Here is a 12,815-nt window from a genome sequence, read left to right as displayed (position 1 = left end):
GGGATGCACTTGGTGAGCGGGAAATGAAAAGAACATAAAGTGCAATAATACCAGACATGTCAATGGTGAAGATGGAAGGGACTGTGTATATCTTTAATTGTCATAAATTTCAACGATAACTCATAAACATGGCTCTAGAATTATTGTATGAGTACACTTGTAATCATCTGCATTATTAACGCGAGACAGGTTACATGTTAGATAGCAATTCAATATGTTTGACGAAATTCAATATTCCTACTGTGATTCAACTTTCAATGTACAAGAATATTAATTCATACTTTCGACGTCCGCTTCCTTTACAGTCATTTATAAATCTTAATCAGATTAATCCAATCTCATTGAGACGTTCTCTCATAGAGAGAACGCTCCACTGCTGCTTTCCTTTAATACTGTACATAACATGAAAAACAATTATGTTTTACATTCATCATAGAGCTATTAATAGCTCCATGCATTCATCATTAATATGATGGAGTTTTACATTCATTGCTCATTGCAAGTATTGTTTTTATCATCGAAATTTACGTTACTATGTTGTCTCATTGTTATGGATATTGTTGTGGTATTTCGATTAATAAAATCAGTCTCAGTATTTTGAAAACGTGTATATTTGGTGTCACTCTTTAATGACATTTTCAGTAGGAGCAACGAATAGCCCCCCAATATATATATATATGTATATGTATGTGGCGTTTATTGTCCGGGAAAGGAAACTCATTTCCATATTTGTTTCCAGCTGGTCATTGGTTCTTAGTAATATGATTTTGCCTGCGAAAAAAAACATTCAAAAACAACTACCTAGCATATTTTTAATGCATGCATTTGTCGATGTCACTTTGTCAAATAAGGCGCCTGTGCGTAAAACTTTGCCTGTGGTTTTTCCCCCCATGAAAAAAAAAAATATGTTAATAAAACAAGAAAAAAGCAAATCGGAGCTTTTCTTTCATGCAACAGGTCAATTGATTGTGTAAATGCAATGTCGATATATGTTTATGGTAATCAATGTACTTGTTCAATATATATTTTTGTATGTATATAAATACGACTTTGCTCTTCACCTTTATTTTTCTAAAATTATTTCATTCGTTTAAATGAAATGACAATGCAATAATCAGTGTCCCTTTTAAAGTTTGTTTAATAATGTTTAGTTGAAATATTAATCAACTGTTAAACGCTAATAGTTTCACGATCTGTAATAGAGAACATATCTTACAATAAATTGATTCATACAAAAATTCAATATTTACCTTATCAATGTCCAAAAGCAATAATTAAAGACTGGGAATACGTTAAAAATGACTAAATTGTAGTTTTGATATTTGAGAAAAAAGGGTCACATTTCCAAATGCCCTAATAGGTAAAACAGTCGAAAATACGTGGTGGCTGCAAAAAGGAAGGATGTGGAATGTGCCAAGTTCTGACCAAATATCTTGCATGTATTCATGTTGATTATAAACACGGCATATTTCCCAAAACATGTTAATATGTAAATGCTTCTTTAAATTGTTCTTTCAGGATCCATACAATGTAGCGCCCCTTATTTGCCTCACCACTCCTGGGTCAACGTTGCTGAACGTAATTATGATTTTGGCTCAAGAGTGACCGTCACATGCAATACCACTAATGAGGCATTCAATTTGCAATGTCACAACAAGGGATTGTGGAGCGGACCTGTCGTGGTTTGTCCCGAACCAGCCGGTGAGTGTTCTTTATAATGTTTAATTAGAATGCCAATTCCATTATTCATACGGTGATCCCTCATGTAAAAGAACGAGAACCATATACATAAAATAACCAATGTTACCAGTCGCAAAAAAATACTTATAAATATATACATAATTATATATATATATATATGTATATATATATATATATATATATATATATATATATATATTATATATCTATATGCCTATATCATGTACAATGAACACATTTAAAACCACATTAACTTTAACCTGTCATATCAGTAATGGACAGTGTCCCTCATGCTTCTCATACTGGGTAGTTTTGGCCAGCTTGATATCCAAATAGACGATGGATCTACCATTGCATAGATATACTGAAAAAACGTGGGATAATCATTATATGACTATTAGCCAAATAAAAAAATAAAGTTTCGAACATGAGCATGACGTGATAAAAGGTATTGCTTGATAATGAGTTAATATTATTTCCAAAGTAATGTGGTTTAATGAATAATTGATCAATGTTGAACATTTTTTTTTTCTTTGTCATCAACTAATGACAACCGCCCCCTACACGTCATACCTCCATCATGTCCATATCTCTAGTGAAGGTGTGACGGTTTATATAATGTTTTGTGTTCAACTTCTTCAATTTAATCATATCTTTGTATTTCTAAAATTGCACTTAATGTCATACACGTGACCACCCGAGTTTGGTTCAATTTATGATTATCAGATATTAATGACAATTCTCTTATTTGTGATCATTGATATCATTATTGTTAACAGATTTACGATCACTACTACCAGTATCATTTGCATTATTATTATAATCATCATCATTATTTTTATTATCATCTAAATCATCATCATCACTATCATCATAAGTATTATTTATATAATTATCATTATTATTATCGTTTTTATTTTATTATTATCAAACATTTCAAATTGTTTTGTCAATAATGGTCAATAATGCTCGTACCATTAATACCATTCTTATCATTATCATCATTTAAGTAATATTTTTTTCTATTGAAATAAATGCATTTTTACGATTTTCAGTGGTGTTTTATGATAAATATGTAGCCAACGGGTCAAAATAGAGTTAGCTAACGGGTGCAAAGAAGATTGCATTTTTATACTGAGTTTAAAGAATATATAAAGTATTTGAAACTATTCCTTTTTATTTTTATTAGGGATTTGTAAGTGTGCGCTATGGCAAAAATGTATATGTGGATCCTATTTTGTTGTTCTTCTCCCTCTTCATCATCTTTTTTTTTCTCCTTTTCTTTTTCATTTATGTTAGTATGTTATTCTACCATTACAGTTGATTTGTTTCTTTTGCTAGCTATTGGCACAATCAGAAAATAAATAAATTAACCCTTGTTTCATGTGTCTGCGCGGTGTCTTAATGTGATTGTTCTAACATTACACCAGATTCGTCTCTTTCTTAATTATTGCCGACATATTTGTTAGTATGCAACGTTAAAAAAACCAATAAAAGTATGATAAAATGCTTAAGAATATTTTACTCACTGGTATTTGTATCCTCAAACTTTTCCTCTGCAGCTCCTGTGTCCGCTCCTACTGGTTGCAATGCTCCGGCGCTGCCCCCTTTCTCATCTGTCCACAACCTTGCTCTGTCGTACAAAAATGGTGACAACATCAACGTTACGTGTAATGAGGATACCGATTGGTTCAATTTGACATGTAGGAATGGGACCTGGATGGGGCAAAACATTGTTTGCAGTGCCCCTGTCGTCGGTAAGATAAATATAATTTATATTAAAAAGACCTCCTTCAGAGGATATAGAAATACGCGAAAACAGCCGCTGTTAGAGTTACGCCAGCTGCACCAACTCCTGTAAAGCAATGGCTTCAGCCTCTAAGACGGCGGCGCGATTAAGTAAATGCATAACGTCTTGACTAAAAAGATATATAATATGCCTACCCACATCGACACCCACTCAATAACCCGTTCAAACACAAAAATAATCAAGAGTTTCGAGCTTGGACATAGATAAGTGTATAAAACAAATCTCTGATTTGAACCTTGAAATATGACATTTTAGCGAGGTGTGTGTGAGGGGGGGGGGTGCACCGCTTGACAACAAATTTTCACAAAGTTCTTTACATGCAAACGTGGAAAACCAATTAACAATATTTTGTTAAGAGTAGGTCTGAATTAAGTGATATATCGATCAGTACACTTGTGTAAGTTTGATATGATTGAACCTCTGCCAAATCTTTATATAGGTTTTAAATCGTAAATTGATAGTTTTTCATTGAGATCTTATACTGCATAACAGAAGGGTTTCATTAGCTGTATGTCACCCTAGCCTGTCCCCGCATTCAACAGTTTGAAGTTGTCTGCGTAATTTACTATGGGGTAATAATTTTCAGTAACACATCGGTCAAACTTTCCTCCAATGGAACCATGACCATTGATAAGTTGTATCTCCCACTTCTTAATTTACAGAATGCAATCCACCTATACTACCGAGTGCCTCATCCATTCGAGCTGTCAAATCTCGGTACAAGGTTGGCGATCAAGTCAATATCACATGTAACGATGACCCTGATTGGTTTGTGTGGGAATGCAGTAATGATGGCATGTGGCGTGGGGAGCCCATAATGTGCTCACCAATCCGCCCAGCACCTAATGGTAAAATGATTTCTCTTTTGACCATAATACACATTATTTATTTTGCATTATTTTTTTCAACAATTTGTATACTTTATAACATGATAGATCTACACGCATTTCTATAAATATATATATATTTTTACAAATCCGTGCTGTAACTATTCGGAACCAAGATTTGACAAGTGTGTGAGTATACAATATGTATAATAATTTGTCGCCGACGTTCGTATCATTAGTTTCATATATATTTCCAATGTGAATACGGATAAAATATATATCATACATATTATACATTAAGTAATCCGGTATAAAATATTAATAATTTCCATCGTCACTATTACATATTTTTTCAATTCAGAATATATTTTCTTTTTGTCTGATACCAATATGACCTTTATTATCATACAGATGAAAACCCTGGAGCTCCAGCACCCATAATAAACCAAGTCAACGGAACTAGCAAACGAGAATTCTTTATCACTGGCCTCCTTGTAACAGCCGTCATTTTGTTTATCGTTGTTCTAATGAGCTTGGCGATGTTCTTCATTTTTGTGAGAAAGTGAGTCTTTCAAAAATTAAATGTATGTTGTCGACACCAACATCTTACCCCCATCAGTATAAGCACATTTAGTCTGGTTAATTATATTTGAAAGCACACCTATAGGTACAGTTTAGCTATTTAGAAATTATATAGAACACATCCCAATGCTCCTGGCGACAATTTAGATTTGACAATAAAAATATTTGTCCTAATGAAAGTGACACGAAATACAGCTTGGTGGGCACTGATATTGTGACTTATAAATTTTGATAATAAATTCTACCTTCAGTAATATATTTGGAGGGTTTTATGAAATCTTACCTTAATCGCAGATACATTGATTATAACGATGACGTCTAAAGGAAAACTGGAATGTATTGAATGTCAATTATAAATAATTTTAAATTGAATTGCATTTACCGACAATTCCAAATAATTAAAAAATATAAAAATGCAATGCGTTCAAGTTATCCCTTATTTTTCATTGATTAATTAATTCATTAATTAATGTATTTGTTTATCATCATCACATGCCAATACGTGGAACATTTTGTATAGAGCAACGCTAATAACGAGAACATAATATAGATAAACATTGCCATAGAGAGGGAGGGAACGGGGGGTGGAAGATGAAACTATACAGACCGTGGACCTACTAAGAAATGTCCTCTTTGACACTGCCATATTTGATTACCTTTATAGAGATAGCATCGGCTTTCATTGGTAAAACCGAAATTATTATATTCGATTTTAATATACCATCCGTCTGAGTAATTATGTTACGGACAGGTAAGATGGGTTTACTTATTTCTGATTGATCTAATGCCAATTCGTACAATAACCAACTCGTCTAATATCATTTGGTCTACCATCAGTTCGTCCACCCTCCAAAGGGTCTAACTGCCGTTTCGTCCACTCACCATTTCGTCTAATAACAACTCGGTCCAATGACCATTTAGTCCATGTACCATTAGGTCTAATTTGACCAAGTCAAAATGAATGGGAAAAAAATGAATATTAGACTAACTGCAATATTGCAAAATATTGTGAAATTGCAATAGACAAACTGGTGATTAGACAAAGTGATTATTGGACCAAATGGTTCATGGACCAAAAGGTTGATAGAAAAATGTTGATGGACAGAATGGCAGTATACTACATGGTATAAGGTCGACCGTAAGATAATTGGACAAGTTGGCAATTTACCGTCAGATGGACATAATTTTTTTTCCTTTTTTTGTATTTGTTTTCTTCATTTTGTTACTCGTTTCATGTTTCTTCATTTGTATTATTCAGTCGTGGTTATGGCTTGGTATCATCATCAAAAGAAGAGATCAATGGGAAAGGAGAAAGAGGACCGCTACCTGAAGTTCCTGAAGGATATGCAAACTATGTTGCTGGTGAACAATCCCTCTACGTTGAACCTTACCTCAAGCAAAACGGAGATCCAAGCCCCAGCTACGAGGTCTACGAAAAACCAGTCTGAATTAATTGCGTGAACTGAAACCACCTCTTTGTAGAGAGAAACTGAAGTGATTTCGATTTGTGTATACAATTGAAGCATCTCCAGATCTTCTCACTACATTGTGTTGATAATATTTATATTTTGCTTAGCTTTTAATTACTGTTTAATATCCGGAAGCTTTGGATTTGTGAGAAGGGATGTTTTTGTGTATCCATGTCATTGTGCAACCTAGGTCTATATATTTTTCCGAAAAGTGAAGTATGCGTTCCTTTGTGGAAAAGGTAAGACTTATGGCAATTTCATAGTGAAAGTTATTTATTAAACCATAATCCCCCCCTTAATAAATTGCTTTATTGTTCGTTTCCTAATTATTACGTCCAGGAAATATCTCCTACATGTATAACTAATATATATCATAAAACATATAAAGTTGATGCACCATAGTGTATATGAGTAAGTGTGTGTGGATGTACGGAACTTATATGATTGTAGAGTGAAAAACGTTTAAACTTAGTTTCCCAAATTAATTATTCATAACAAAACTTACATTGTATTTAATCTGTAACACGGTTATAAATCTCTATTGTGCATGTTGTAGGAAGATACGCCACAATTTTTTTTTTAACATTACACTGCAAAAAACTCAGGTGTTGATTTAACACCAGCCCGGACTCTATATATGTCCACACCAGAGAAGTATTGAAACAACACCAGTTTGGAATCAAACTCATGCTGTTTTAATAATAATCGGTGTTGTATAAACACCTATATGGTGTTAGACCAAAACCAAACTGGTGTAGTTTAACACTTCTCTGGTGTGGACATACATAGATTCCGAGCTAGTGTTAAATCAATACCGGTGTTTTTGCAGTGTACGGTTAGCCTAGTTGTAGACCTCCTCTATGCTTTGAAATACATAATTTAGCAGAAGGCAATGTCACCGTACGATTACCACCAATGGTTCTTTTCGTATTTAACTGTATGTCTCTGTATTGTATATGAAATAAGATTCAAATAAGTTATGTGTATATTCAAGAATAAACGCAAAAACATATGTTATAAATATGTGATCAATTTAACCGATTGTAATGTAAACATGAATGCTAATCTCTGAAGAAAAAAAAACACACAATAGCTATTCATCCTTTGGAATAAAATAAACACGTATTCCACTGGTTGATGGCCACAGTGATATGGGGACGAAAGGGGAAAAAGACCGATTCATAGGTAATTTGGAGTGGGCATTAGTTGATGTTATGTTTCTGACAATTCGTAATTTGTTTACATTTCGAGGATTTAGAGGCTTAAGCAAGTTCAGCAATATCATGGCGTCTTGTGCTTTTATCAAATAAAACAATACATTCAGGCACAAATAAGGGTGTGTGTGGATACTGCAAAATTATGTCTTATTAATGAGAGAAGATTAAACAAAATAATGAGGGCTGGCAAACGTATTTTTAAAAAATCGGTATAGACTTGGCCAACGTTCAGCTTTTTCTTAAATGTTCAGCTTGAGGGGGTTTAATGTGAGAAGAATTACGAATAACCGAATCCGATACCGTTATCAATTTATTTAAAATTACAATTGGCAAATCTTTTTTGTTTCCATGCGTTGTGATTCATGATTTATGCGTTTACATTCGATTTGTACATGACACGAATAAGGTTAATTGCTGCCTTCTTTTTTGGACTCATGAATTCGCCCTACTTGGTAAATTCGCGTTTCGTCCTCAAGCGAAAATTGCTTGGTTTAGTTATAGGTGTATCCACACTGTCTACGCATCCATTGCAAACGCTATTCCTGACGCAACATAATGATTTCAATCAATTTATAGATATAGAGGAGGGGTGCATGCTTTTGTGAGGAAAACACGCTCTAGAAGATGCAATGAAGGACTTTCATTTTTTTCGGTTGGGACTATGTAAATATTTTGTTTTCACTCTCATTAATGTTCTTGTTTTGTTATTGCTTCGGAAATCGGAACTAAAATGCAACTAATAGTTATACTAATGCGAAGAAAATGTATTTACTGAACCTACAATTAAGTACTTTATAATTATGAATGTTGGTGGACATTATGGGGAGTAATGCCCCGTTTAACCTTGTCATTCGAACAAAGAGTAAAAGAGTGATTCCCCCAGTTTTTCCAAACCGTGTTTCTCATCGAATGAAATAAATGTTTAAACTAGTGATTATGGTATCCACAAATAAGCGAAGTTTAAGACATTGATTAAAAGAGAGTACTATTGACAAATACACGTCTGATAGTGCATTTTGTTCACCATATTCACGGTGTCCGATACGTTTCTGTCTTCTCTCTACTCAGTTTATTCAAGTTAAATGGTATTTTGGTAATTTTAAAGAAATGGTGAGCTGGTTGATTAATTATCTATAACTCTTTTAATTCAAGATAGACACTACTTGCTCTGCCGAAGTCTGATGGTTAGTCTCGGAAAAAAAATGTTTTGAGATATTTGTGGATAGCTCAATTTACCTATTTGGGGTTAAAGATAAATAATAGCAATTGAAATGAAATATCAACAGTTGTAAAATAATTTTTATTATACCAACAATAATAACGTTTATAATAATAATAATAATAACACAGTGATAAATAAAGATAATGATAGTACTAATAATGTTTATAATAATAATAATGAAAGTGGTATTAGTAGAGGTAGATCATAAGGCAATCAATGATAGTTATTAATGATACGAATACATGAAATTTCAGCAAAACTGTCTTTTGTATAATCATATTTCATAATATTGTTCATAATGTTTATGCAAAAAAAAACAATAACAAATGTGAAAATATCATCGATTTTCACGAAAGTTATTAGCACTCTCCCACTCGTGTTTTCATATTTGTCTTACTTGTTCCAATTATAATGGGGGTAAAATCAAATAACTGAAGTAGGCGCGTATAAATTTGTCATGATTTTACTGTAAAATGTGATTTCATTTTAAACCACTGTGTATTATACACGTATGTATACTCAGACTATCTGTTAATATAGAACATAAGGGTATATTGATGGACAAAACACAAATGTGTATTTCTTATCATTACGTTATTGTATTATTTTTTTCAAGCTATAGACATATTATCTACAATAAATTAATTGAATGCATATTAGAACGATCTTGCTTTTGTTTGTATTTTATCCAACTAATGTTTGCTAAGGTCTCTCATTGCCAAACTCCATGAGGGTGGGATGAATTCAATTAGTTCTAATTCATTTAGTTCTAGTCATCACTAATGGACTTATCGTTACTAAAAATCTGATTTATTCAAATTCACCATTCAGTTGCATTAGTAAATCATAAATGCAATTCTTTCTGATGTCCTTATAGTGACACTGGCATAACCATTAACCATCGGTTAAAAAACAAATTAAAAAATCGTAGTATAAAAAAATGTGAAGGAATGAACCAACCCTTGCTAATTGGTGCATTGAGGTCTACGTACCTTTGGTATTTAATCTCATTTAATTAACTGTTTTGTTTTCTTGCAACTGTTTGAAAAGTCTTTTTTTGTTGAGATGTTCCTGTAACCGGCAAAACTTGGATTTGGAAATTGCAAATCAAAAATAACCTCAATTCCAGTAAAACGCATCATTTAACTTCCGTTGTTGTTCAGCATCAATTCTCCACCATTAGGATATCCCTTTTCGTAATATTGTTAATTCATCTAACCGTAGTGCTCACACAATATATATTGTTTACTATCAAACTTCACTATTCATGCTATTTCAATGTCAAGTCAATGCGGGCAGATTTGAGTTAACACCACACCAAAAGGGAGGCAGGAATTGGGCTCACCTACGGACTTGATTAGTATTCAGGCTTGGTACAGGTCAAGCTAGCAAATGGAAGTAGAATAAAATTTTGCTCGTGTTCAAAACTTGTAATTTATATCTCTCACCAGACTTTTGGATTTCTTGAAATATTTCCGATTGTGAGTAAAGCAAAATATGCCATTAAAAAAAGATTGATATTACATATCTTCAAGTTACTTTAAAAGATGTCCATATGTGCATTGCTGTAAAAGATTTATTTCTTAAAGGAGAATGAAACCCTTGAAACCAGCTGAATCCATATCAAAGAGAAAAATCAAAGAAACATATTGTTGAAAGTTTGAGGAAGATTGAATGAATAATAAGAAAGTTATGAGCATTCGAATATTGAGATCACTAGTGCCATGTAGATCCTCCCACCGGCAATGCGACCAAGATCTGTGATATCACACACGTACAACTCCCTCATTACTTTAGTACTTATTTCACTTATATTCTCACTTTTATAGAGTCTATCACAAGGTGAGGTGTTCTCTTTATGAGATGACAAGTACAGAGGTTTCACAACATTATATCATTGATGAATCGTTTGTCATATGATTAGAATGAGCAAAAAGAGATGTTTTGGGGTATATTTTCAGTGTCCAAATGGGACAGTTGTACGTGTGTGACATCACAGATCTTGGTCGCATTGCCAATGGGAGGATCTCCATAGCATTAGTGATCTCGACATTCAAATGCTCATAACTCTTTTATTGCTAGTCCTATTTTACTCAAAGTTTTGTTGATCTTATTCTTTGATTTTTCTGCTTTCACAAAAGCTAACTTGCTCCAAGAGTTTCATTCTCCTTTAAGCTGCAGTTTATTATTTAATTAATTTTTTTATTTTTTCGGGGGGATGAGCAAATTTGTGTGTTTTCCTTTTTAATACCACAATCCTTCTTTCATAGATTTTCCGCAGAAGTTGCTTTGACCATGGAGATTCATGCTTTGGAATATTTCGATTGTTATAAAGGTTCTTTATGTCGAATTTCGTCAAGTTAGCTGATGTCATCCAAATATAATCATGATAATATAGTAACCAAATAAAGCGGGCATTAAACTCGTCAACGGGCCTGTTAAGTATTTAGGATACATGTACGTCAAGCTAACACATGACAAAAAGCAAAATATATGGTAAATGAAACAACTGTAGACAGACAATTATTTATTCAACTTTTATCTATAAGCCTTCATCAAGAAATGATGAAATTATTAAGGGAGCTTGTCAAAAGTCCATGCACCGTTCTTTATCGTTCTTACCGCATCCGGGTTTTCGCTTCGGCTTTCCCGCCCAACGTTCCCTCGTCTTCAAAGGAACAGCTGCCATCAAAGGACCATTGATGCCACCGTTCTTTTGTTCGTCTTTCCTGCAAGTCTTAATTTCTGTCGAAATACCGAAGAATCTATTCTAAATAGCTCCCTCTACGACCAAAACAAAGGCGTGCCTTCATATTTATTGGTGGATCGGAGAGTTCGGGTCACTGTTCTGAATTATAGTTCGCATCTATAATGGAGTTTGGGTCAACGTTGCCAGAACTGGCATAATTATGCTTTCTGGCATAATTTCGAACCTTTCAGCATAATTCATTATGCCTGGCATAATTCTGGCATAGTTAGACTTTTTTCTGGCATAATTTCGACCCTTTCAGAAGAATTTGGGGCTTGTCAATTTTTTTGTGGTACGAAATCCTTTATTTTCTGATTGAAGACCGTTTTTTTTTTTTTTTTTTTGGCTTGTCAATTTTTTTGGCGGACGGTTTTGCCCCCCCCCCCCCCTGTAGAAAATCCTAGGGTCCAAAACGGTTTGGCATAATTTTTCGCGATTTAGCATAATTTCGCTGCTCCTCTGGCATAATTGGATTTCTCTCACTGGCCACACTGGTTCGGGTGCATTCATAAAGCCACGGTAGCTTAATCAAAAATCACGCACGTGTCATAAATCGTTACTGATCTTTCGAATTTGCTGCAATAACCATGAAAACCTCTTTTTTGCAATTGAAAGAGAGTCAATTCATGACGCTTTAGGTGGGAAAATAAGATTCCACACATTTTCGTTTCGTAGGCCCAAGCCATTCGTAGAATTCACGTCAACTTGGAATATTTATTATTACTCGCATCTGAAACAAGTGTCGGGAGCCCCCCCCCCCCAAAAAAAAAAAAAAAAAAAAAAAAAAAGAGAAGGAAATGGAAAGATGAAATGAATATGACCGGAACAGCTTGGCACTATTAGGCATAGATAGATCAAAGATTTATTAGAAACTGTTCAAAATAGTTTGTTCAATTTTTGGACGGGCAACCATTTCCCCAGGATAACAAATTGTCTCTTAATTTTCTTTATCTCCTTGTTTTAAAGAAGCGGGACCAAAAGAGAAGATGAAAAGAGGAAGAAGAAAACTAAGAAGGATAGGGAAAGAAAAGGAAGGGGAAACAGAGAGAAAATAAGAAAATAATATTGGGATGGAGGAAGAGGAGGGGTGAAAAAAATATGGAGGAAAAACAGTTGAAAGAGAAAAAAACTAGGAAATTTAAGAGGGGAAGAAATTTAGGATCGATAATCAACGGCAGAGGGGGGGGGGGGACAAATTGGAATATGGAAATGGATAGAGACAGAAAATAAGGGGAACA

The 12,815-nt window shown here is 33.8% G+C and overlaps 1 protein-coding gene across 1 annotated transcript in view; it reads left to right on the top strand.

The window, feature by feature from the left end:
• LOC135157949 (uncharacterized) overlaps window positions 1-8,631 on the top strand; it is a 62,264-nt gene extending 53,633 nt beyond the window's left edge. The window contains exons 3-7 of the mRNA XM_064115155.1: window positions 1,519-1,701; window positions 3,264-3,458; window positions 4,174-4,359; window positions 4,750-4,900; window positions 6,179-8,631. Of these exons, the coding sequence (XP_063971225.1) occupies window positions 1,519-1,701; window positions 3,264-3,458; window positions 4,174-4,359; window positions 4,750-4,900; window positions 6,179-6,368 (905 nt within the window). The 3' untranslated portion in view covers window positions 6,369-8,631. The remainder of the gene's footprint in view (window positions 1-1,518; window positions 1,702-3,263; window positions 3,459-4,173; window positions 4,360-4,749; window positions 4,901-6,178) is intronic.
• Window positions 8,632-12,815: the final 4,184 nt, after the last annotated feature.

This window comes from Lytechinus pictus, unplaced genomic scaffold, assembly GCF_037042905.1.
Source record: "Lytechinus pictus isolate F3 Inbred unplaced genomic scaffold, Lp3.0 scaffold_20, whole genome shotgun sequence".
Lineage (NCBI taxonomy): Eukaryota > Metazoa > Echinodermata > Echinoidea > Temnopleuroida > Toxopneustidae > Lytechinus > Lytechinus pictus.
This window is presented reverse-complemented; position numbering and strand designations above follow the sequence as displayed.